We start from the raw sequence: 21,476 nt of genomic DNA on the forward strand, positions 1-21,476 counted from the left end.
GCGAGAGTACATAAACCCTGCTAGCTCAAACAGTAGTCAGTCCTGAGTGCACACTCTCGGCTCACTTGTTCTCCATCACCCAGGACAATCATGTTGCGCTTCGCGGCCCTTGGGCTCCTCCTCGCTTCGGCGGTGACTTTAAGCAGCTCTGTTGTTGTTCTGGAAAATGGCCAGCCGAACCTTTGGTCTCAAACCGCCAGCCAAGTGACTGAACTACCTACGCAAGATGGGATTCTGACTCCCAATCCTTGGAATTACCTAAACCGTCAGAGTTTATATCGTCTGATGATTGCAGGTACAGACCCTTACCTGACCTACATGGGGACAACCCAGACTGAGAATCCCTTTTGGGGGCTGGCACTGCAGCTTGGATGGATGCAAACCTCAGGTAAGACAGCCTTTTGTTTCTTCTTAAATTGTGTTTTTATAATTTACCAAATGTCCCCAAACACTGGGACATGTCATAATGTAAATCTGCTGCTTCTGTAGGTCGCCTTGCCGACCCATCCGGTTCAACAACCTGTGGTCTACAAACAGGAGACGCCATGTGTATTTCACCCGAGAGTTTTTGGGGCTGTAAGTGTAACAAACGAAATCTGAACACAAAGCACTCCCAGAAATCACTGCCCATCTCTGCATTCTTTCTTTTTTTTTTTTTTCTTTTCAGGTATGAACTACTTCACATCAACGCTCCCCTTCCTGTCTGCTGCACAACAGGGTTTTCTGGGAGAAAACATTCAGGTTTTGGGGCGAGGGGAGGGTTGTCACCATACAAGATGCAAACTGAATATTGATAATGGTGGACACAATGACTCTTGTTATGTTTCCAGCTCAAGCTGCAGGTGCCTGCAGGTGTAGAGGGCTTTTGTACTACCTACACTGAATGTTCAGCTAGCTACTCTAATGCCATGACCAAGTGGGATGCTTTTTTCCAGGTATTAAAATGACACCGGAAATGTAGTGACTGTTGTTTGTGTACCTTAAACTACCAACACTTTCCTTTTACTAAGCTTTCCAATAATATGCAGTATTATGCGAAGACACGTTTTGGCATAACCTTTGCTGTCTTACCTGGTTTGTGGAGTGTGTCCACGACAACATTAAAGCTGTCTTCCCATGAGTTTGAAGGCCGCAATAGGGCAATAATAACAACATTTCCATTTCGAAAATCCCTTTTTTAATTGGCATAATGTAACATTCAAATGTTTTTAGCTATAAGTTTAAATTATGTGGATGTAATGATAATCAAAAATAACAGAAAGAAATGCTTGAAATAAATCACTCTGTGTGACATGAATGTATATTATGTGCATTTCTCATTTTTGTATTTGAGTGACCTAAACACTTTCCATATTTGATGACGTTCCAAGTTATGGAGCTGTACCTGTATGACTTTAATGATCAACATGTGTCTTTTAAGGCTCTTAAGCCAACATCTGAGTCAACTCTACCTGACAACGAGAAGAAAGACTCCATCCTTGGTCTCTACTGGACAGCTCAAATGGCTACGACTTACTCCTCTTCAACATGCAGTGTCAAGTAATCCATCCATCCATGAATTTGGATGTTGGCCTTTCCATGGAATTTGCATGCTACACGATTTAGTGGATGTTCAAAAATTTTAACAATTCAGTGAATATCACTTATGATATTCGTTTTTACTCAGTTTACTAATTGCAGTTGTCTAGCTCTGAAAAAAAGAAAAACTTAATAGAAAATCACATTAATCACATGCTAAAATATCTTCAGCAAATATTTTGTCTTTCCTTGTGTCTTCTCCTGGCTTTTGTTCCTTCAGGAAGAGCCACTACTCCGCTGAGGAGCAGTCATTTGCAGACAGCTGGTTGGACTCTGCAGAGTATGTTGCGGCAGCTCATTTCCACTCTAACCTGGAAAAGTCTGTGCTGTTCCTGAATCCTCTGCCAAGCCGAATTTTAAGGGTACTTACCTCGTCACTGACGTATTTATTTCAACGTCTCCATTTTGCTGATTATTCGTCTATTGTTTTTCACTCCCGTCTACAGGCGGGGGATGCATCTCCAAACATTGCTGATCTGACTGAAGAGGAGAACTACTCACTGACCATTTTCTCCTGGATGAAAAACATCAATACCATTCTTGGTAGGACACACAATCACAAACAAAATGGAAAACATCTCCAATTTGGATCACTAAGTCCCAAAGATTGATAATGATCTCATCTTCTACCAGGTGGATCAATGGTTCGCATGTGGAAAGGGGCGATGTGTTCGGTGACTACCAGAGAGAAAGGCAAAGAGCTGTTGGAGCAACTTCTAACAAATCCCAGCTTCCCCACAGCCACTTTCCTGTCCTTCATCACAGAGATGACTACCGCCTGCTGAGATGAACACATAAATACAAAATCAGGAAAAACTGACATCAATATGATCACAGTCCCTTTAGCGCCTAAAATTTTGTTTTTTTTCATGAAATCAGGAGGAAAACCTTCACTACAGGATGTTGATCTGCTCTGGATCAGAGCAGATGTTCTTTGTGTAAGCCGTGTCAATTTATGTAAACCCTTAAAACATAAACAAGTGAATACTTTGTCTTTATTTGATTATTTTGGAGTGTTGTCTAGAAAGTCAATACTGGAAAGGGATGTCCTGGTTAATGTTAAAAAATAAATTTAATTTAGTTTATTTAGGTAGTGCTGATTCACAACACGTTGTCTCAAGACACTTTAAGAAAATTATTTTTACAACCGACATGTTCACAAAAGGACCGTTCAGAAATACAGAATAACCTTTTTTTGTGTTGCAATTGTCATGAGATTTTACATGCAAGGCAGCCATATTGGATTTTAGGGCAACAGTCGTAATTTCAAAACGTTGTACTTCCTAATGTGCTGCTTATTTTAAATGTTTTGAGAACCACTGACATAGAGATCTTCAGTAGCTCATTACTGACCTCTAGTGGTAATGTACAAAAAATAACACCATGTATCTCTTCAAGGAAAATTATGTGTATTTTAGGGAAAGTATGATGTATATATGACATATTTAATACATACGGACATAAATCCTTCATTGACCACTAAAAACATTTCTAACAGGAGTTATGGAGAAGTCTTTATTCAGACACAAATTTAACAATTTACATTAACAAAATGCTGCACAAAATTTCATTTAGTGAAATTATTATACAAAAGAACACATTGACTTATTTAAAAAAAACACAGATTTTATTAGCCTTAAGAAATCTTTCGTTGTTATTAATATACTAATTCTATGCTACAGTTTGATTGTCCGTGGAAAGCAGTATCAAAAACAAACACAAAATAACGAGACACAAATACAATATTTATTTTTTTTCCTTTTTTTCTTTCTTTTTTGGTGCTTATTGGACAGACTTATTTTTAGACAAGCATTAGCTTTGTCACCAGTTTAGCTCAGTAGAAAAACAAAATTTCAGCCAAAGAGTTTTAAACGTTTAGTGAAGCATTTCACGTACAACTAGAGCAAATGTTGTTATTTTAAACAGACAGAAATGCATTACGAAGAAACTTTTTCTTTTTTTGAGAGCCTGAGGTTAAAATGTATATTTCCACATTGATTAATTTAAAGCAGTGGCATCAGTAAAGTAAAAAAAAAAAACAATCCAGAAAAAGGATCTAAAATTATAATAAACTTTCTAAAGGTGTAACATCTTACATAACTGTTCACACACAGACATGTCAATATATGGGCAGTGGGTATTGAGCACATGTCTTGTTAAGCATGTTGAAATGCTGGATTTGTGAATTTTGGTCTTCAAAAGACTAAACAGAAGACTGCAGTTAAAAAGCGAAATATTCCAGATAGTTGCTTGATCCACACATCCCTTCAAACTCACTGCATCCTCTGGTTAGAATGTTTGAAGGTTTTTCAAATAGATCCATCTTTTATTTATCTTGGCATCGTCTCAGATAATATAATATTAACAATGATGGAAATCTGAGTCTATGTAATTAGCAGGAGAGGAAATCCCACGTCAAAGTAAATCAAGCAATCCACAGAGGTGGGTAAGAACTAGTTATGTTTACTTGAGTAACTTTTTGGAAAACAATTACTTTTAGGAGTAGTTTTACTATGCCACGCTTTTTACTTCTGTTTAAATAATACTAATATGAAGTATCACTATTCTTACTTGAGTAAAATTTTTGCATACTCTACCCAGTGTGAGTAACTTCACAGAATGAAGAACAAACATATGTCAACCAAAAATATTTGAGACACAGAGACAAACCTAGGGTAGATGTCGAAGTGATACCTCTTGTTTGTACAAAAGCTTTGTTTTAAGGTTATTTTCCGTCTGCCGAGCCTGTTGTGCCATTTGTAGGTTAAAAAAGATACAGTAAACACTATTGTCACTGGAAGTACTTACATATATATACATTTTGTACTGTAAACATTAGCTTAATAAGTTTTATATTTAAAAAAGATTATTTGGAAATGTGTTTTTTTTGTCATGATTTCTCATGATCAGTTACTCAGTATTTAAATAGCCATGTTACCAAATACATGAGTACTTTCTTGGGGAAATACTTTTTATTTTTACTTCCACTTAAAAAAAAAAAACATATTAAAGTGGAAGATCTGTGATGTTGTGGGCCTGACTCTCTGATTCCCTGATTATTATTTTTAAAAATCTGGTAGACTCTGTCTGAACTGAAACTCAACTCAATATTCACTGATATTATGATATAAATAGTAGACAAATAAACCCAGAAATGCTTAAAGCAACCATTGTCTGTAGCTGCCTTCGGTTTTCCAAGTGAAAAATAATAAAAATAAAACTAATAACAGACATACCAATAATTGTTTAACCAATGATTGTGTCAACAAGAATGATTTCTTAATGTCTTTTTTCTGAGTGAATATATTCAAAGTCAAGATTTTTCTTTTCCAAACTTTCAGCATGAGTTTCTACTTCTGCTAAAACAAAAAAAAAATGTGTAGAGATGAATAATTTCTATTCATCATTGCCTGAAGGTTTTGTTTTTTTAAGCTGCATATTCCAGCAGCTTTTGCTAATTTTAACCAAGAAGTCTTGCTTAAATCTCAGTTGTTATGAGAGTTTATAATGAAGAACAAATTATTTCAGAACTGGAGTTTAGTGCACTGTATCGCTATGGTTCCCACCATAAAAATTGGGAATTAGCGTTAATTAAGGAGGCGTCATCTTTGGGCTTAACAGAATCCAGCATTAAGTGTAAAATTAAACGATTTAACAGAGTAAAGCTTTAACTTAGTGATGACACAGCTGCTGAGTCATATTTACAATTTGTCTTTATTCATTTATGCTGTGGACATAATCTAAGCAATATTTTCTTGTAAACTGAGAAAATGATATAATTTATCTGTAAAAGATGACGCAGTTGTGTTATAAATAGTATTTTGTTGAGATGGGAACAGTAAAAGTTTGGGAATTTGTGACTTAGAGTAAATGAGGTCATTGACAGCATGACTTAGCGATTATCAGCAATATATAAACAATTATAAAGAAAGGTGAAATCATCTGTTTGCTGAGCACCAGAAATAACACTAACTCTAAGGATACAGAAGACAGACGTTGATTACAAAGAAACAAAACAAACGATAGTTGAAGCGTTTTCAATCCCTTCATTTCCTTTCGGCTCTGGACGTAAATTTCCAAGGTTTGACACGACCCGGTGAAAAACTGGGAAGACTAGTGCAGAGTCTTCCCAGATATAAGCCAGGAATGTCACTGCAGAGTCTAAACATCTGAGCGGAGCTGGAGGGAGCACTTTAAACAGAAATCAGTCAAACTAACTCAGCTTTCTCCTGGCTGGACACCACAGAGCAGCAGAGGAAAAGAAGTTATCCACCGTAGCAGACACCTTCTAAACACTTATCACGTATGTCCTAAGTAAACCGAAACACAACAGCGGGTTATCGGTTCTGCCTTGGCTCCACTGGGTGGTGAGGTAGAGATGTGCTTGAACGGTAGACCTGCTGTTCGCTGACCTGCGATCGAGGTTGCACGCTGATGACATGTGCATCTGTTGAGTGTTGCTTGGCTACATGAGAGGTAAAAGGTTTTGTCTTCTTAAACAGGAAGCTGCTAATGTACTGGAATGTGTGCATGAGGGGGGTTTTCAAGAGCTGTTTGCGATCTCTGTGTGGGTTTTAAATTCTGTCTAGAAAGTTTGAAAAAATGGCATAAAGGTTTCCACATCAAGCCAAAGTAATGGCCTCACTTAAAGTCTTTTTTTTTTTTTTTTGATTGGCCAACACATAGTAGTGCATAAATGCAGTGGGAGGAAAAGAAAATGTGTTGGGTTTTTTTTTTCAAAATAAAAGATTGTATTGTGTGGAATGCATTTGTATTATGAAAGCCCCTTTACTTTGATATTGCTAAATAAAATCCAGTGCAGCAGATTCTCCTTCCAAAGTCAGCTACCTTTCAAATATCAATAAGGTCGAGATAGAAAAAGATCACAAAAACATAACCAGTCGGCAATGGCGGTGCTGAGGGCTGCCCACCTAGAGGCGAGAATGTTAAATTTGTTGATAGAAAAGCCACCAGAAGATGCCACAGATGAATGGTGTCATCAAAAGACTTGAGTGTGGACTTGGCTAACCAAAAAGTGAAAAGAGTCAAACTAAAGTTTGGATTTGGGGCATGCCACACTTTTCAAGGTTATCTAAAGGGGTGTCTGAAGGGGTAGCATTGCTTTTTCATGGTGCTGTGTGTATGTGAATAATCCGATGGTTTCTATTATGCTTCTATGTGAGCCGAGGCCTTGTCTTTTAACAGGTCCAGACACAGGTGACAGCTCCAGCTCCCTGGAAAGACACAGTGAAAAATCATCTCTCCTCTCTCTTTCCATATATAGCCTTATCCTGAAGCCTCTCTCAAACATAAAGCACATGACCTATATACGTAGTCCACTGATGTGTTTGGTAGACAAAACAAAAAAAACCCTTCAAAAACTGGCTCTCACCTTCAGGAGGTTGGGTCATCGGAGGCTTCAGGCAGTACATGTGATATCCCCGATCACAGTCATCGCAGAACAGCAACTGGTCCTGAATGGAAACACACACACACACTCGACATCAGGAGAAGAAAGAGATTTTCTGTGACGGGTCCGACACGACGAGCCTTAGCGTGACGATGCTCACATCGTTCTCGGAGGTTCCGCACAGACTGCAGGACTTGCACTCGATGCACTGCCACTGATACGTCCTGACCGCCTGCATCATGTTTTCTGTGAACTGCAGACATGTGGGGTGACCTTTGGAGGGGCAGTAAGGTAAAAAAAAAAAAGAAAAACACACAAGGAGAGACATTATTGGACATATTTTACAAGATGTTTCCACCTTAAGAGATGTTTATCCTCTAGTTTATAAAAATACTTTTTGTCGTTCGGGTTTTTGAAGCCATTTACAAATTAATACAACTCTCATTTCACCTGTGTGAACATGTCTATGCACCCTTGTGTAAGTAATTTGTGTAAAGCATCCCTACAATCACAATTCACTGTACCGGTAGTGCATTCAGACGAACATCAAATTTAGTGTGTTACATGGTCAGAAAGGCTTTTTTAAAATCTGACCACATCTCTTTCTGCAGGCTTGAGAAGGCTTAATACAAATAATTTTTTATGTAAAAAATAAAACTTTTCCCATTATTTTAAAACAATGTATCCCTGTCCATCTACTTTGTGATTATTTAACTGTTTGTATTGGTTTATCACATACAATCTTAACAAAATAAATTGATGTTTGTGGTTCTAACTTGACTAAATGTGAATATATTAATGTGGTCTTCCAGCCAAAATGGAAACCTCAGCGTCGGAGGAACACAAGCAATGTCACACTGGCTCGCTGTTCTCCTGTCCTGACAAAGCTCATTCGCTCAAATGCATTTTTCCGCCTTCTCTCAGCAGGTGATCTGAGATATGATTTGCAGGGATGAACAAAGCAGAAAGGGGGAGGGGGTGATGTGGAAGAAAGAGATGCAGACAACTGCGGCATCATAATGCACAAAGCTGAAGAAAACAAACAGTGATGGCATGTCATCTAAAAGCAGAAATCCTTGCAGAGGGATGGAGCCAGAAGAGGCATACAGAACGGAACCAAGCAGCAGATATTAAAAATGGAGAATATCAGTTTTTCAGCTGTTCAGTCTCACTTATTGAGGTCATTGATAACCCACAAAAATAGAAATGCTTGTTTTGTGGCAACTTTGAAATTGATCTTGATAGGCACTTTTCTTCTAACCTGACTGAGCTTTATTTATTTATTTATTTATTTAATTATTTATCTTAAATGTCTTAATATTCAAGCTAATATTCCCCAAAAACCTGTAGAATAAGCTAAAGATTATTGTACAGGTTGTTGACTCAACGTGGCTGAATACGAATGCACAAATAACTAATAATACATGACATCACTACCTCAACTTGTATTTGTCTATAACATGAACCCTCCACAACGTACCCTGACATTCAAGCAGAGCTTAATGGATGCTAAAACATTTAGGGTGGGTAAACAGTCAGGGCTTCTCTAAAGGGATGAAAGCCTCTTTAAAGTTCAGACATTGTCAAATCTATGATAAATCTTTACATTTTTCATAAATCTTTTGAGTCTTTTGTAGTGTAACTTTAAATTGTTTCACACACAGACGCCCACGCCCACACCCACACGCACACAAAATGGGTTTACTATTTTAGAAACAAAAATAATTAATCCAATACGCCATCTACACCCACTTGTCCTTGAATGGTCACAGGGGGGCTGGTACCTGTTTCCAGCAGCCATTGGTCAAGAGGCGGGGTACACGCTGGACAGGTTTCCATTCTGTCACAAGGCATCAAAGAGACACAAAGGACAAACAACCATGCACACACACACACACACGCATACCTAAAGGCAATTTAGAGTAATCAATTAACCTAACTTTCTTTGGACAGTGGGAGGAAGCTGGAGTACTGGAGACAATCCACACATGCATGGTAGAGGCATTAATCCAGATCTTTTGTTGTGTATTAAGATAATCCATTATTAATGTTGCTACCTTCTGTGTAAAACTGTTTGGTTCTCTTACATAGTTCTTCTGTTTTCCTTTTTCTGTCACAATTATTCCAAAAACTGCATCCAAACCAACCTGGCCCAAGATGCAGAAAATAATTGCCCTCATTGTTAAAATGCGATTAAACACATTTTTTATTTACCACATCCAGACCTAATTATTGCCAGATCTGTAGAGTCAAGACATTACTTAAACAGAAGCTGTCTGACAACAGCAAGTATTCAAAAAGAGCAGCATGTCGCAAGCTACAGCGCAATGACTTGTTTCGAGCCAAAATTCCTCTGAACCGACGTAAATCCGCATTTAAAAAGAATCATAGATGGAAGATCACATTTTGTATTTACTCCGGTTATGTTTTTCTAGCATTAAAATGTATTTGACACTGAAACATTCACAATTTTCACAAAATCTGTGAGGAGGCAAATACTTTCAAGCGTTATATCGGTTGTGCTCGTCAACTCATCTCAAATTCTAGCGGTTCTGGCACCTTCTGGGGTTTGCTTGTTTTTGTTGTCGTGCTTCAAAATGTGCAACTCTTTCAACGTTCTGGGGAGCAAAGGAATCTTGGGCGACACACTCACCAGAGCGACCGCAGTCGGAGCAGGACACCAGCTCCTCTGCCTGCCCCGTTTTCCTGTTGGCGTCCTGGTCTCCCAAGCAGAAGTCACAGTAGTCGTTGGGAATGATGCTTCCATCAGAGCCCTTCTGAGCTGTCCAGAGGAACAGGAAAACATCATAAAGGAATATTTTTGATAGAGATGAAGTCAGATGTGAGAGCTGCGTCTTACGTTTGTGGTTATCCGAGCTGTGAGGCGACGGTGGAACCGTCTCTGCGTCCTTCTCCTCTTCTCCTTCCTCCTCGGCCAGGTGAGTGTGGGTGTAGTGGTAGCTCAGGCCCGGACGGTTCTTGTAGCGCTTCCCACAGACTGCGGATGAAACGTGACATGTTCGTTAGCAATTCACCAGCCGCTGTGTGTATTGGCTTAATGAAGGAGGATGTAAAAACAAAGCCACAGCAAACCGAAAAGTTAAAAACTACCTTTGGATGTATTGGTAGTTTATCTGGTTCAATTTTTGGTTTTATTAATATGAGCATGAAAACATGAACTCGTTAGACTGTTTTATGATTTTTCTTTTTTATACCCGCATCCAATTGTGTTGAACCCATTAATCAAAAGTAAAAAATAAAAAAAAAAACAATAATGGAATCATTTCTATGCCAAAAATATTGAAAGCTTGCCGGATTGCCTTGAATTCTTAAATTAGCACATTGGTCCTCAATTAATTTCAATTTGCAAACAGCTATTTGGTGTGGCGTAGAAAAGCATAAAGGAGTTTCAACTCATCAAATCACATCATCACACCTCCACCACCGTGCTTAGCAATTGCAATGTGGTGTGTGTGAAGCAGCCAATTCTGTAGAAGATGTAGTTTTTCCCCACCCAAAAGAAAAAAAGATTTCTTGATTTGAAAGCACAATTCAACTTTCATAAAGTTCACAAAGCAGTAAATAATCGCACCCAGTGGAAACACTTCCTCAGCGGTTTTAGAGAAACCGACGCAACATGCATCTGTCGGTGAAGTCACACCAGAACTTGCAACCGGTAGCGACAGAAGCTCATGGCAAAGCGTTAGTGTCATGCATCGCTTGCACTGAATCCACAAAGAGAAGTCCAAGCATACAGCATCAGAGGTTTTCTCTCAGACATTCCTGCGCTGTTAGCAAAAAGGCTGATCACTGCGGTATAACATGGAGCTGGGAGAAAGAAAAGTTCAAATTCAGATACCTTCTTCAGCCTTTTTTGAGTTATGCTTTTGTTTGTACCTATCTGGAACAGAGGAGACACAGAAGCAAACCATGATGGAAAGAGAATGAAACAAAAATGGAAATGAAACCGATTCGCATGAGTTTCAGTCCACAAACAACCCGACTCCTGGAGGGGGGGGAGGATTTCGTCCAGGTACAGAAAGGGGGCATGCTGGTCAATTCTGCATAAACATCAGAGTCCCTTTACATGCTTATTTTAGGAACAGGAAAAAAAAGGAGGGATGACATTAAGAGACTTGAGAAGCTACATCTGCTCTTCATCAACATGTATTTTCTCTTTGAGCAGACATTTTAGATCTTTTTTTTGTCATGAGAACTACTGCAGGAAGAGGGCGGGGGGTGTAATAACAGCGGGATGACAGGGTAAATGATAAACTGAGGAGACATGTTTTGCGTCTCCTTACTGTCACAGATGTAAGGTTTATCCAGGTCTTCTGCATTAACAGACTCTGTCCTTCTGCGAGTTGATCCTCTGCTCTGCAAGGAAACGACAAATGTTAATCACACGTGCAACCCTGTTACGCTTACAGGTTAAAGCAACAATTATTTATGTTTAGTTCATGTTATTACTCTCATTTATAGAACTCTATATATATGTTCCTGTGAAAAAATATGTTATTTCAGGCTTTTATTGATTTATTTTTAACCTTTCTTCCACACATTGTCAAAATTGTACAGAATAGCAGCAACCTATGTCTCTGCAGCTGCCTGAAGCTTGTTGGACTTTCTGCAATGGCTCTTAACAGCTTTGGTTAAAAATTAAAAGGAATCAGTTAATGTTTTTTTTTAAAATACAGATGTAATAACAAATACAAGTTTTTAACCAGTTTTCAAAATTTCCCTGCACTGAATTTGTACTGAATTTTAACAACGAATGTCATTAAGAGTACCAGTAATATGTTTTAATCATTAAATTGGAGTCTGTGTGCCTTTTAAAATAAATATGTATATCCTCTTTTATGTTTATCTTTATTTTAAACCATAAAAATAGAAAATAAAATGCTGATTGTATAAAAATAAGAAATTTCCTAAAGCAGATATTTGTCTGAAAAGTTGTTTGTTTTTTTTTGTTTTGTTTTTTCATGCGACATTTGCAGCTCCAAACGAGTTTCATTTGGCTGTCCTGAGAGCAAAACGGCTCTTTGGGTTGTAAAGGCTGCAGACCAATGATAAGAACAAACCGGTTAGCACCTTCTAACCACTCGTCTTAACAGAAATGCCAGAGCTCATTTAAATTGGTTGTTTTTCTGGACATAGAGCCCATTTAAATCATCTCTACTGATTCTGATGAGAAGGATGATCAAATGCCCAGCTTGGGGAAAAAAAGCCAAGTGTTTTAGTCATAATGAAAAAAAGCATGTGAATATTTAAGCAATGTAACTGAATGACATATTCTTGGCTTTTGTTACCCACTTTGCCTCTATTCCTGTTCTTTTTCTTTGGCGTATCTGCTTCAAACTCTTCATCTTCGTGAAAACTGTCCCCGTTTTCCTCTGCCTCCAGAACTCTCTACAAAAAAGAAAAAAAGCAAACACACCCCTAGTAGGTTCAAATAAAACAAGACGAGGAAAAACAAGCTAAAAATAAAAATACAGCACAGAGGTTTGTGTAGACTTAAAACACATCATGGTTGCAAGGTACTATTTATTTATTTATTTTTTTTCACATTTTTAATGGGTTTTACAGATTTTGTCATGCCGGAACAGCAGAAACGTTACTTTCACAACTGACAGTCATTCGTCAGGCACGTAAAACCAGGCAGATCCCACAAAGGTGAGAAAGAAAGTCATTCCTTTAAATGCTGGGTTGGTTTAAAGTTACCTGTATTTCCAGAAGCGTCTCCTCATCTTTACTGACGTTGTTTTTTTTCTCCAAAGCATTGTCCCCCCTCAACAGTGCCTCCAAGGCGGTGGCCTCCCCCGGAGGCCCCTCGCGTTTGGGCGCCAGATCAGCTTCTGTGGAGGAAGGGTGAAGGACGAAGAGCAACAGAAAGAAAAGATTTGGTTTCAGTATGTGTTTCCGTATGTCACAAACCATTGTTTGATTTGTGTTACATGATAAGCCAGGGCAACTGTTCTTCCAATATCAAAATATAAACTCAGTTCCAGTTGCACTTCAAAGACCAGGTAAGCGGCACATCATCAGCCCCGTCACTCCTTACTTATTCTTTTCTGTGAAGGTGGATTTGAGAAAGCCCAAACTCACTACATCACCCCTCTTTGAACTTTAAAAGCGGAATGAAAATAGGATGAAAGCAGAGATGTGTGTTTAAAGTTTCCTTGTGTTTAGCATGCGATACACCCTTAAACCTTTAGTCTATTTGGTATCCGACGACTTCAGGGAAAGACTTGCAGGGCATTTTCTTTATCTGTTAACCCCCACCTCACCTCCAGCAGCAGCACAAACATGTCTAACCTTTATTGCTTTTCACCTGTGGGAACTTCCATCAAATGCCTCAAGTCTTATGTCTTATGTTTTCCTCTATCGTCAACCCTTAACGTTGAACTCTAGTGAGAGGGAAGGTGGTCATGTGAAGGCTTGTGAAGTTCTAGAAGCTTCTCAAGCTTGACTCAGAATCCATCAATTTATTTAAAAATTGCTTTTGTAGTAATTCAAGTTGTGTTTAATGCACTAGATCGAGCAAACTTTTGCAAAAACTATTTTGTTTTTCCTTAATCAGGGTTGGGCTCAGAGGAGACTCATTCAGAATATCTCTGTAAGGTAGAGATTTTTCTATCAGCAAAGATAGAACAGATCCACTGCATTGCTCTGTTGCAAAGAAAAACTTTTGTAGCAAGTTCTACAGGGAGTGTTTTTTTTTTCTTTTATTATTATTATCTTCTGTTGCAACAATTTTCACTGTTTTGAAATTCCCCAGCACAAACTTGTTCTGTCAGTCGGGCCAATTGTATTTCCCTGCTCATGTGTTGGAGACACCAACTCTTCACTGTCTGCACATGCAAAAAAGTTGTGATCATGCACTCCCTTCCTCATGCCGCCCTGGGCAACCGCTCATGTTGTATGTCAAAAACTGGCTCTGGCAGCGAAACAGAATCGTTAAGCTTAATATTTAAGATTTCTCTCATACAACTAATTATTCTCAAGTACACTGCTATAGTCTCGTGCATTTTCCTGGACCTGAAAACAGCAAATTGGTTCCAGACTCTTTTAGATGAGCTCCGATAACACAGTGCAGCAAATGTACATAAAGAAGGACTGAAAAATCACCATTATACATCCATTCCTAAGGAGATCCTCTGTGTACCACTGCATATAGACAACCCTTTATTCAGAAGGTATTAATGAAACGAAGCACTCGATAAAACTCTGGAGGAACAAATTCACATTCCTCTGTCGTGGTATCATATATATTTTGCCCGACCTGCACAACAATATCCCGCAAATGCTTTCCAGCTTTAATAGTTAAACAACCAGTATTGCTTTTTCATCTTTTGGCATTAAAGGTTGGTTGGTTGTAGCTCTGGGGAGTTTCTTATACTTTTTTTTTTTTTCCCCACAAAGAAGGACTCCCTTTTCCGTCGCGTAAAGAAAAAATCATTCTTTACAGAACGCTCTGGAGTATTATATTGCATCTGGAGGACACAGAAGAGGGAACAATAGTGGTAGAGAGCAGAAACAAAGAATCGCCTTCATTCCTCCTCTTATCGGGTTCCCTGGTATTCCACTTCTAAAATCCCCCCCAAAAGACAAAGCGCTGTGCGCACGAAGGGATGAGAACTGACAAAATAAAGCATGTACTGCCGTCTCATAAGGCTAAGCTGCATTTTAATGCCTCATGGACAAATGATTATAGAGGCCCAGTGAGGGTGCTCCTGTGCTGGAGTTGGGGGGAGCAGGAGTCATGTGTGGGGGTGTATATGGGTGGGCGTGGGGGTGTGTGTGTGTGTGTGTATGTGTCTACAGCAACAGAACAGTGAGAGGGGGCATTGATTCGAAGGAAACAAAAAAATGAACCTGGGGACCTGGTGAGAGAGAGGCTAACCAGAGCCAGATGGCCTGATAGCAAGAATTAATAAAACAAGCAGAGTGCAGGAACACAGCAGCACCAGGAAGCACGTCAAAGTGAAAGCTGCATGTAAAAATACCTCGATGCGTGGATCAAAATGGGATAACAGAGTCGCAACTTGCAGTGTTCAGGGTTTTAATTGAGCGTCTGTGTGTAAATCTGCCAGGCTGTGTTGTTTGAATTACCTAGCCGGAGCTCACACAGGCGGAGCTGGGGATCCAGGGGTGGGTGGAGTCGCCTCTTTTTCCTCCAGCAACGAGCGGGGTACGTATACATCTGCCCCGCCGCCTGGCCTGGACCAGGAAACAAAACACATAGCCATATACTCGTTAATGCAGGCACTGTGGAGGAATTCTGAACAACCTCTGCCAACATTTTAACAATTTATGCACTGAGTCCAAGCACAACAGACACACGGAAAAACACTTAGACTCCTTATTTCCCCCCCTGTCCCCTCCCTTCAGTCCCCCCAGCACTTATTGTGTCCAGATTTCAGCAATGTTCAGTGCAGTGGTCAGCATCTTGAGAAAAATCCTGACCCCAGTCAGATGCCATTAAAATTTTTGTCTTATTTTAGATTTTTCTGGTTGGTTTTGGAATTTCCAGTTTGCATCTTAGTGGGACAGAAACCCGTATTCTAAAGGAAAGGAATGAAAATTTTAAATCTGACTTTACTCTAGTAAATTTGATCGTTTCTCTGCCTTTAATCCTCATCCCCGCCATTATCTTGGAAGAATACAGAGAAGAAAGGAAAGGGGGTGGGAGGTGAAGAGGGGGTTCAGTTATGTCCACATGAGCAAAGAGAAAAAAAAATCAAGAGAAGGAGGTGGAGGCATCAACCCAGAATAAATGCATATATTGCGAGTTAGGTCTGCCACAAAGTATAGGGTGTGGCCTGAAGGGCTTTGCATACAAGATGGAGCGCGGGCTATTTATGTCCAGATCTCAGCAAGGAGCAGATTGTTCCCTTTGGCTGCACAGAGGACCAACATGTGCATGGCAAATTCTGAATACTTGATTCAGGATAAATCACTGACGGGCACCTCATCATGAGATACACCAAGTGCTTCATATGAACATATTAGTAATAGGGTACCTGTAATTCCCCCAAAACTAAGACAACTACACAAAGCACTCACTGCAGCAGTCACCTGCTTTCATGCTCCTGGCGTTGCTAAAATGAATAAAAGATTAGAATAAAATCTAAAACTACTTTACTGATTTGCTGCAGTAACAAGCTGTGCCGCAGGGCTTGCGAGTTAGCACTAACAACTCTTTTGACTTTTGTAGTAGCATCTATTTTACCTTCTCTGCAAAATGATATGTTTTTTTGCTGAGACTTTATCATAGTTTCTTTTGGAGGTCTTGGACTATATCTACTGAACTATCTCAAAAGACAGCCTTCTTCCTCCAGTGCAGAGGCTCCACAGTAACACATTACAGGACAAATCAGGTAAAAATGAAATGCAGATATTTTCAAGTGGATTGCAAAATGTACCCAGATGCGATTCTGCAGGGGGGAGAAACTGAGATTCTTTTTTTTTTCCAGGCAGACTTCTTGGCCCTTGCAGAGTTTCTTACCTGGTCGGCGGTGGCGCTTTTCCATCCAGATGTAGCAGTTGTTCTGTGCCACGCCAGTTTGCGAGTCCAAGAAGGGCATTCGCACGCTGCGCTCAGCACAGAGGCGGGCGTTGTAGCTGCGACAGTGTTCAATGGCCTCTTTATAGAACTGGTCACCCAGCCTGAATTCAGGAAATCGTGAAAACAAGAACACAGATAGTCAAACAACACTGCATGTATACAGTTGTGGAGCCAACCGAGAAAACAGCAAAATGCATCAGGCTCATTTACATTTTGTTCTACAACAATTACTCCATTCACTCAACATCTGTGCTACATTAAGAAGATGTTTATTTGATGAAAAAACACTTACCTGCAACTTTATAGTCTTATTTGTGCTATCAATCACAGCAGTATAAAGCATGCTTCTGTGATTTCTGTGATGACATGCTGTTGTTATTACATTCATAACATGCAAAAGCTTCTTTCAGAATGGCAATACCATGTGCTGCAAATCACCTTAAGCTCAAAACAATTTTAAGACTTATGCCCAAAATATTTCACTTACAGGGTTAAATAAAATCAGTCAGTCACTTTGTTTAGACTTAAAATAGATGGCAAAAATCACGTTTGTAGCCTGTCTGACTGCATTGTTCATATTTACAGAGCCTTGCAAAAAATAATTGTCACCCCTTTTCTAATCTAGAAGCACCCAAGACTCTGGAGGGGCTGCAGAGATCTACAAATCAAGTGGGAGAATCTGCGGACAAGAAAAATATTTGTGGGAAGCAGGAAAATTGTCAAAAGGAAAAGCCTTCCAGAAGGAACACAGCAAGTACGTTGAAGACGATGCTCTGATCAGAGGAGAATAAATTCATCATATAGGCCTGCAGTCAAAAAAATAGTGCTGTGGAAACAAAATATTAACATAGTAAAAAATAAAGTTGTAGCAAGATCGATATGTTTATTGCTTTAATGGGAAAATGGGTGGATTTCTCACACAGATTTCTTGCATTTTTTTCTTCTTTGTCAAACCTAGATGTTTCAGATCATCCAACTATAGCTTTGATATCAGGTAGAGACAAAATACAAGAAAACCACAAAACCAAGGTTTCAAACCTAACTTGGCCCTTTGTGAAAACACAATTGCCTCCTTGTTAAATCAGGAATTAACTGTGATCAGCAACATTGTTTTGCTCAGTTTCACAAACCACACACAGGCCTGATTGCTGCCAGACCTGTAGCATAAAAATACGCGTAAATCCTGTCTGACAACATAAAGTAGAGTGAAAGATCTCAAAGAACGTCATAGCTCAAACTAAAGAAATTCAAGGGCTGAGTCAAACAAAAACAGTCTGCAAAGACTTAATGGTCATTTCTAAGGTTTTGGGACTCTGGCGAACAGCAGCGTCTGTCGTTATCTACACATGGAACAGGATGGAGCAATGGTGAACGTTTCCAGGTGTGAGCATTTTACAAAAATCACTGCAAAACAGTGCATAAATAAATCAACAACGACTCAGGAGATCACAAAATAACCCCGGAAAACATCAAATGTACTGCCTCAGTTAAGGTTGATGTTTGACAATAAGAAACACTGGACAAAAAATGGCATCCACTGCATACTTACAAAGTGAAAATCATAAAGCACATCTTGATAATTCCCAAGCTGTTTTGGAAAATATTCTGTGGACTGGCTTAGATTCTTCAGAACATGAATGCGTTTCCAATTATTGATAAAACCATTACGTTTTCTCTCTTTCAAAGAAAAAAAAATCCAGAAAAGTGATAAAATACAGCTTTACTACTTTCTACTTCATATTGCTCTATTACAGAATGTTCTTAGAAAAAAACCTTTGCAGTTCTGTGTTTCCTCCAGATAACTTGCTAATCCCGGTGGTAGGGGTTAGCAATGAGACACCATGCTTTTGAGATAAAAAATGTTTAAAGTTGACAGGAAATTTGAAAATATCACTAGGTATTGGAAGGCATTCCCTAAACACCAACTGTGAAGTTTTAGAGAAAGGCAAACATTAAAAAACCTAAATAAATAAACAAGCAATGCTTAGTCTGGTGGGGGCGCAAGAAAAGCCAGGTGGCCCGCCAGGCTTATAATACACTAGGGGAAACCCTGCAGTGTATATTGTAGCATAGTAAAATACAAAAAAAGATCAAAGTGTTTTGCAAGCAAGGCAATGTGTAAGGCAAAAAAAAAACTTGAAGATAATAAATAAGTTCACTTCAGGGCTTTAGTTCTATGTACTACATAGTCTGGACTTAAAAGATTTAGAGTGAAGGCATTAGAACTGACAATTAGACACGAGCAGAGAAGAGAAAAGCATATAAGAAAGATGAACCAAGCAAAGCTGTCAAAATGAAACATCAGTGTGCATGTCAGACTTATAATCCTGCTGAAAAACGTTCTTCGTGCCAATTCAGCTTCATTCATCGAGGTTTCAGGGGCAGAACAATTAACGATAGAGAAATGACACCAAGATCAACACCCTCTGCAAACTGTGTGACGTGAGAAATACACAAAGGAGACTCTGCTGTTGATGTCATGTTGAAGATTTTCTCTACTTGACATTGTTAAAGCCAGCAGATGCAGCCCTCTGAGAGTTTAGTGTATCCAGTCTGTCAGGGCTGTGTTTGGTTTTCGGTTTACAGAGTGCACACACGTCAGTCTGCTTGACCATCACCGGCGCAGAGGAGGAGTCTGGGAATACTCCGTACAGATATGCACAAAATGGCACGATTGGCAAAAACAAGAACATTAGCTCCTAATGAAGAAAAATATGCAGTATGTGGAGATGACAGAGGAAAGAAAGTTTGTTGCTGAATCGAATATCTCTCTATGATTGCATTGTATTGGTATGAAACTGATTTATAGCGCAGTTGGTGGAAATATTTTGGACACATTTTCTCGCAAAGACCCTAGAGATGGGATCTGTTGTAAATTGGCTCTTCTAAAAACAAACTGAATTTAAATGACTGAATTAAGATGATGGATCAAGAGGATTTGGGGTGGAGGGGAACTCATATTACTGATGTAAGTATTTATCTACAGAAGAAGCTAAACAGAAAAAAGATTACATAAGGGGATAGCCATAAGGAGGAAAGAAGGGAACACTGGTAAAATTATGCATGAGACATCTGGAGAGCAGACTAATGTCCCTCTTATCAGTTTTCCTTTTTTTCCCAATGCAAATTATAGCTCAGCATTTGCTACAAATGACAACAAAATGCCCTGAACTTAATCAGAAATATTTTTTTTAATCTACCTTTTGGAAATTGGATGAATGAGGATTACAATGGAATGAATATTTGGGAAAATAATAAGGATATACATAAGAAGTATTATTAAAATGTGACTAAAAATAGAAACTACAGAAATCACTTATTTTCTAATCTTACTTTCCACTAGAATAATGTGCTCTAGGCCATGGCTGTGAATCACTGGCTTGACCCAAAGATATTTTGGTCCTGATATATTATTAGTAATGGTATTAATTACATAACACAACAATTACTTCAACTGCTATTTGAAAAGAAAAGACCTTTTGGGGGACATTTTCTCTGTTGGCATCCTTGATTAATTAATTGTATTGCAGTAGCATAGCATCACACTGACATTCTTTTAAAAATAACTTTTTATTTGAGTGCCAAAAGCATTCACTGTCATGATCTGTGTCTTTCTGTGTTTATTTAGAGTTTTCTGTCCCCTTAAGTCTCTTCGTTGTCCTGTCCTCCCCTTGATTGTTCCCAGGTGTGTCTCGTTTCTATGATTACCCCCAGTGTATTTAGTGTCACCTGTGTGTCTGTTCTTTGTCGGGTCCTTGTCGTTACTTGCCGCCCTTGGCGTTTGTCGTGCCGTTCCTGTGTGCCCTGTCTACCTTTCGTCCCTCGTTAACCGTTTGCTACCGGCGTCGAGCCCTGGCTTTAGCTCGGCCGTGCTGCCCGGCTTTGGGACTGTTTTTGGACTGTGTGTTGCCTTATTAAATTCCTTATTCATCATACCTGGGTCTACAGCGTCTGCCTCACCACCATCCACACCACTTTCATGACAGAAGGACCCGACCAATTGTACGGTGAGGCACGCTAATTACATCATGGACCCAGGGGGCTTGCGGAAAACCATAAAGGACTATGTCGAAGAGGTGGCAAGGCCATACTCTGCCCGTCACCGCCTGAATATAGCCACACGCTTGGTGATTATGCTGGACGAATGGATCCCGCGACTTCCGCATCTGGGGCTGGCGGAGTTGCAACAGGAGGCAGAGAGGGAGTGCCTGACGGCGGCTGCCGTGCTGAGAGGTAACCCTCTGCCTCCCAATCCGCACAGTTTCTCCGCCAGCCCAGATCCAGCTCCAGCTCCGGGACCAGCACCCCCAACCGGCGCAGCCGGCGCACCCGAGGCCGAATCAGCCGGCGTTCCTGCCGGCGCACCGGAGGCCGAATCAGCCGGCGTTCCTGCCGGCGCACCGGAGGCCGAATCAGCCGGCGTTCCTGCCGGCGCACCGGAGGCCGAATCAGCCGGCGTTCCTGCCGGCGCACCGGAGGCCGAATCAGCCGGCGTTCCTGCCGGCGCACCGGAGGCCGAATCAGCCGGCGTTCCTGCCGGCGCACCGGAGGCCGAATCAGCCGGCGTTCCTGCCGGCGCACCGGAGGCCGAATCAGCCGGCGTTCCTGCCGGCGCACCGGAGGCCGAATCAGCCGGCGTTCCTGCCGGCGCACCGGAGGCCGAATCAGCCGGCGTTCCGGCCGGCGCACCGGAGGCCGAATCAGCCGGCGTTCCGGCCGGCGCACCCGAGGCCGAATCAGCCGGCGTTCCGGCCGGCGCACCCGAGGCCGAATCAGCCGGCGTTCCGGCCGGCGCACCCGAGGCCGAATCAGCCGGCGTTCCGGCCGGCGCACCCGAGGCCGAATCAGCCGGCGTTCCGGCCGGCGCACCCGAGGCCGAATCAGCCGGCGTTCCGGCCGGCGCACCCGCCGGCGCACCGG

General features: G+C 40.5%; 2 protein-coding genes across 3 annotated transcripts in view; one reads left to right on the forward strand and one right to left on the reverse strand.

Moving 5' to 3' along the window:
- leg1.1 (liver-enriched gene 1, tandem duplicate 1) lies at positions 1-2,570 on the forward strand. Its single transcript, XM_028039610.1, has 8 exons — positions 1-388; positions 490-576; positions 668-741; positions 831-935; positions 1,421-1,539; positions 1,799-1,940; positions 2,025-2,121; positions 2,212-2,570. The coding sequence occupies exons 1-8, from the start codon at positions 91-93 to the stop codon at positions 2,361-2,363; spliced, it is 1,074 nt and encodes a 357-aa protein (XP_027895411.1). The 5' UTR covers positions 1-90; the 3' UTR covers positions 2,364-2,570.
- The window catches only part of dpf3 (double PHD fingers 3), a 25,867-nt gene continuing 6,838 nt past the window's right edge, over positions 2,448-21,476 (reverse strand). The window contains exons 2-11 of one of the 2 annotated variants that reach the window (XM_028039609.1): positions 16,497-16,657; positions 15,101-15,208; positions 12,710-12,843; positions 12,302-12,397; positions 11,293-11,365; positions 9,849-9,986; positions 9,642-9,770; positions 7,149-7,261; positions 6,971-7,052; positions 2,448-6,812 (exon numbers count right to left, since the gene is read on the reverse strand). In XM_028039609.1, coding sequence (XP_027895410.1) covers positions 6,745-6,812; positions 6,971-7,052; positions 7,149-7,261; positions 9,642-9,770; positions 9,849-9,986; positions 11,293-11,365; positions 12,302-12,397; positions 12,710-12,843; positions 15,101-15,208; positions 16,497-16,657 — 1,102 coding nt within the window. In that variant the 3' untranslated portion in view covers positions 2,448-6,744. Of the gene's footprint in view, positions 6,813-6,970; positions 7,053-7,148; positions 7,262-9,641; positions 9,987-11,292; positions 11,366-12,301; positions 12,398-12,709; positions 12,844-15,100; positions 15,209-16,496; positions 16,658-21,476 lie in introns of both variants that reach the window. The other variant, XM_028039608.1, reaches the window with a different exon arrangement.

Source organism: Xiphophorus couchianus, chromosome 15 (assembly GCF_001444195.1).
Source record: "Xiphophorus couchianus chromosome 15, X_couchianus-1.0, whole genome shotgun sequence".
NCBI classification, from domain to species: Eukaryota; Metazoa; Chordata; class Actinopteri; order Cyprinodontiformes; family Poeciliidae; genus Xiphophorus; species Xiphophorus couchianus.

Excerpts from the sequence above, each read along its gene's own strand:
- leg1.1 (XM_028039610.1), top strand. The coding sequence starts at position 91 with ATGTTGCGCTTCGCGGCCCTTGGGCTCCTCCTCGCTTCGGCGGTGACT. Across the intron at positions 936-1,420 it reads AGTGGGATGCTTTTTTCCAG|GCTCTTAAGCCAACATCTGA; the intron begins GTATTAAAATGA and ends GTGTCTTTTAAG. Across the intron at positions 2,122-2,211 it reads AAACATCAATACCATTCTTG|GTGGATCAATGGTTCGCATG; the intron begins GTAGGACACACA and ends ATCTTCTACCAG.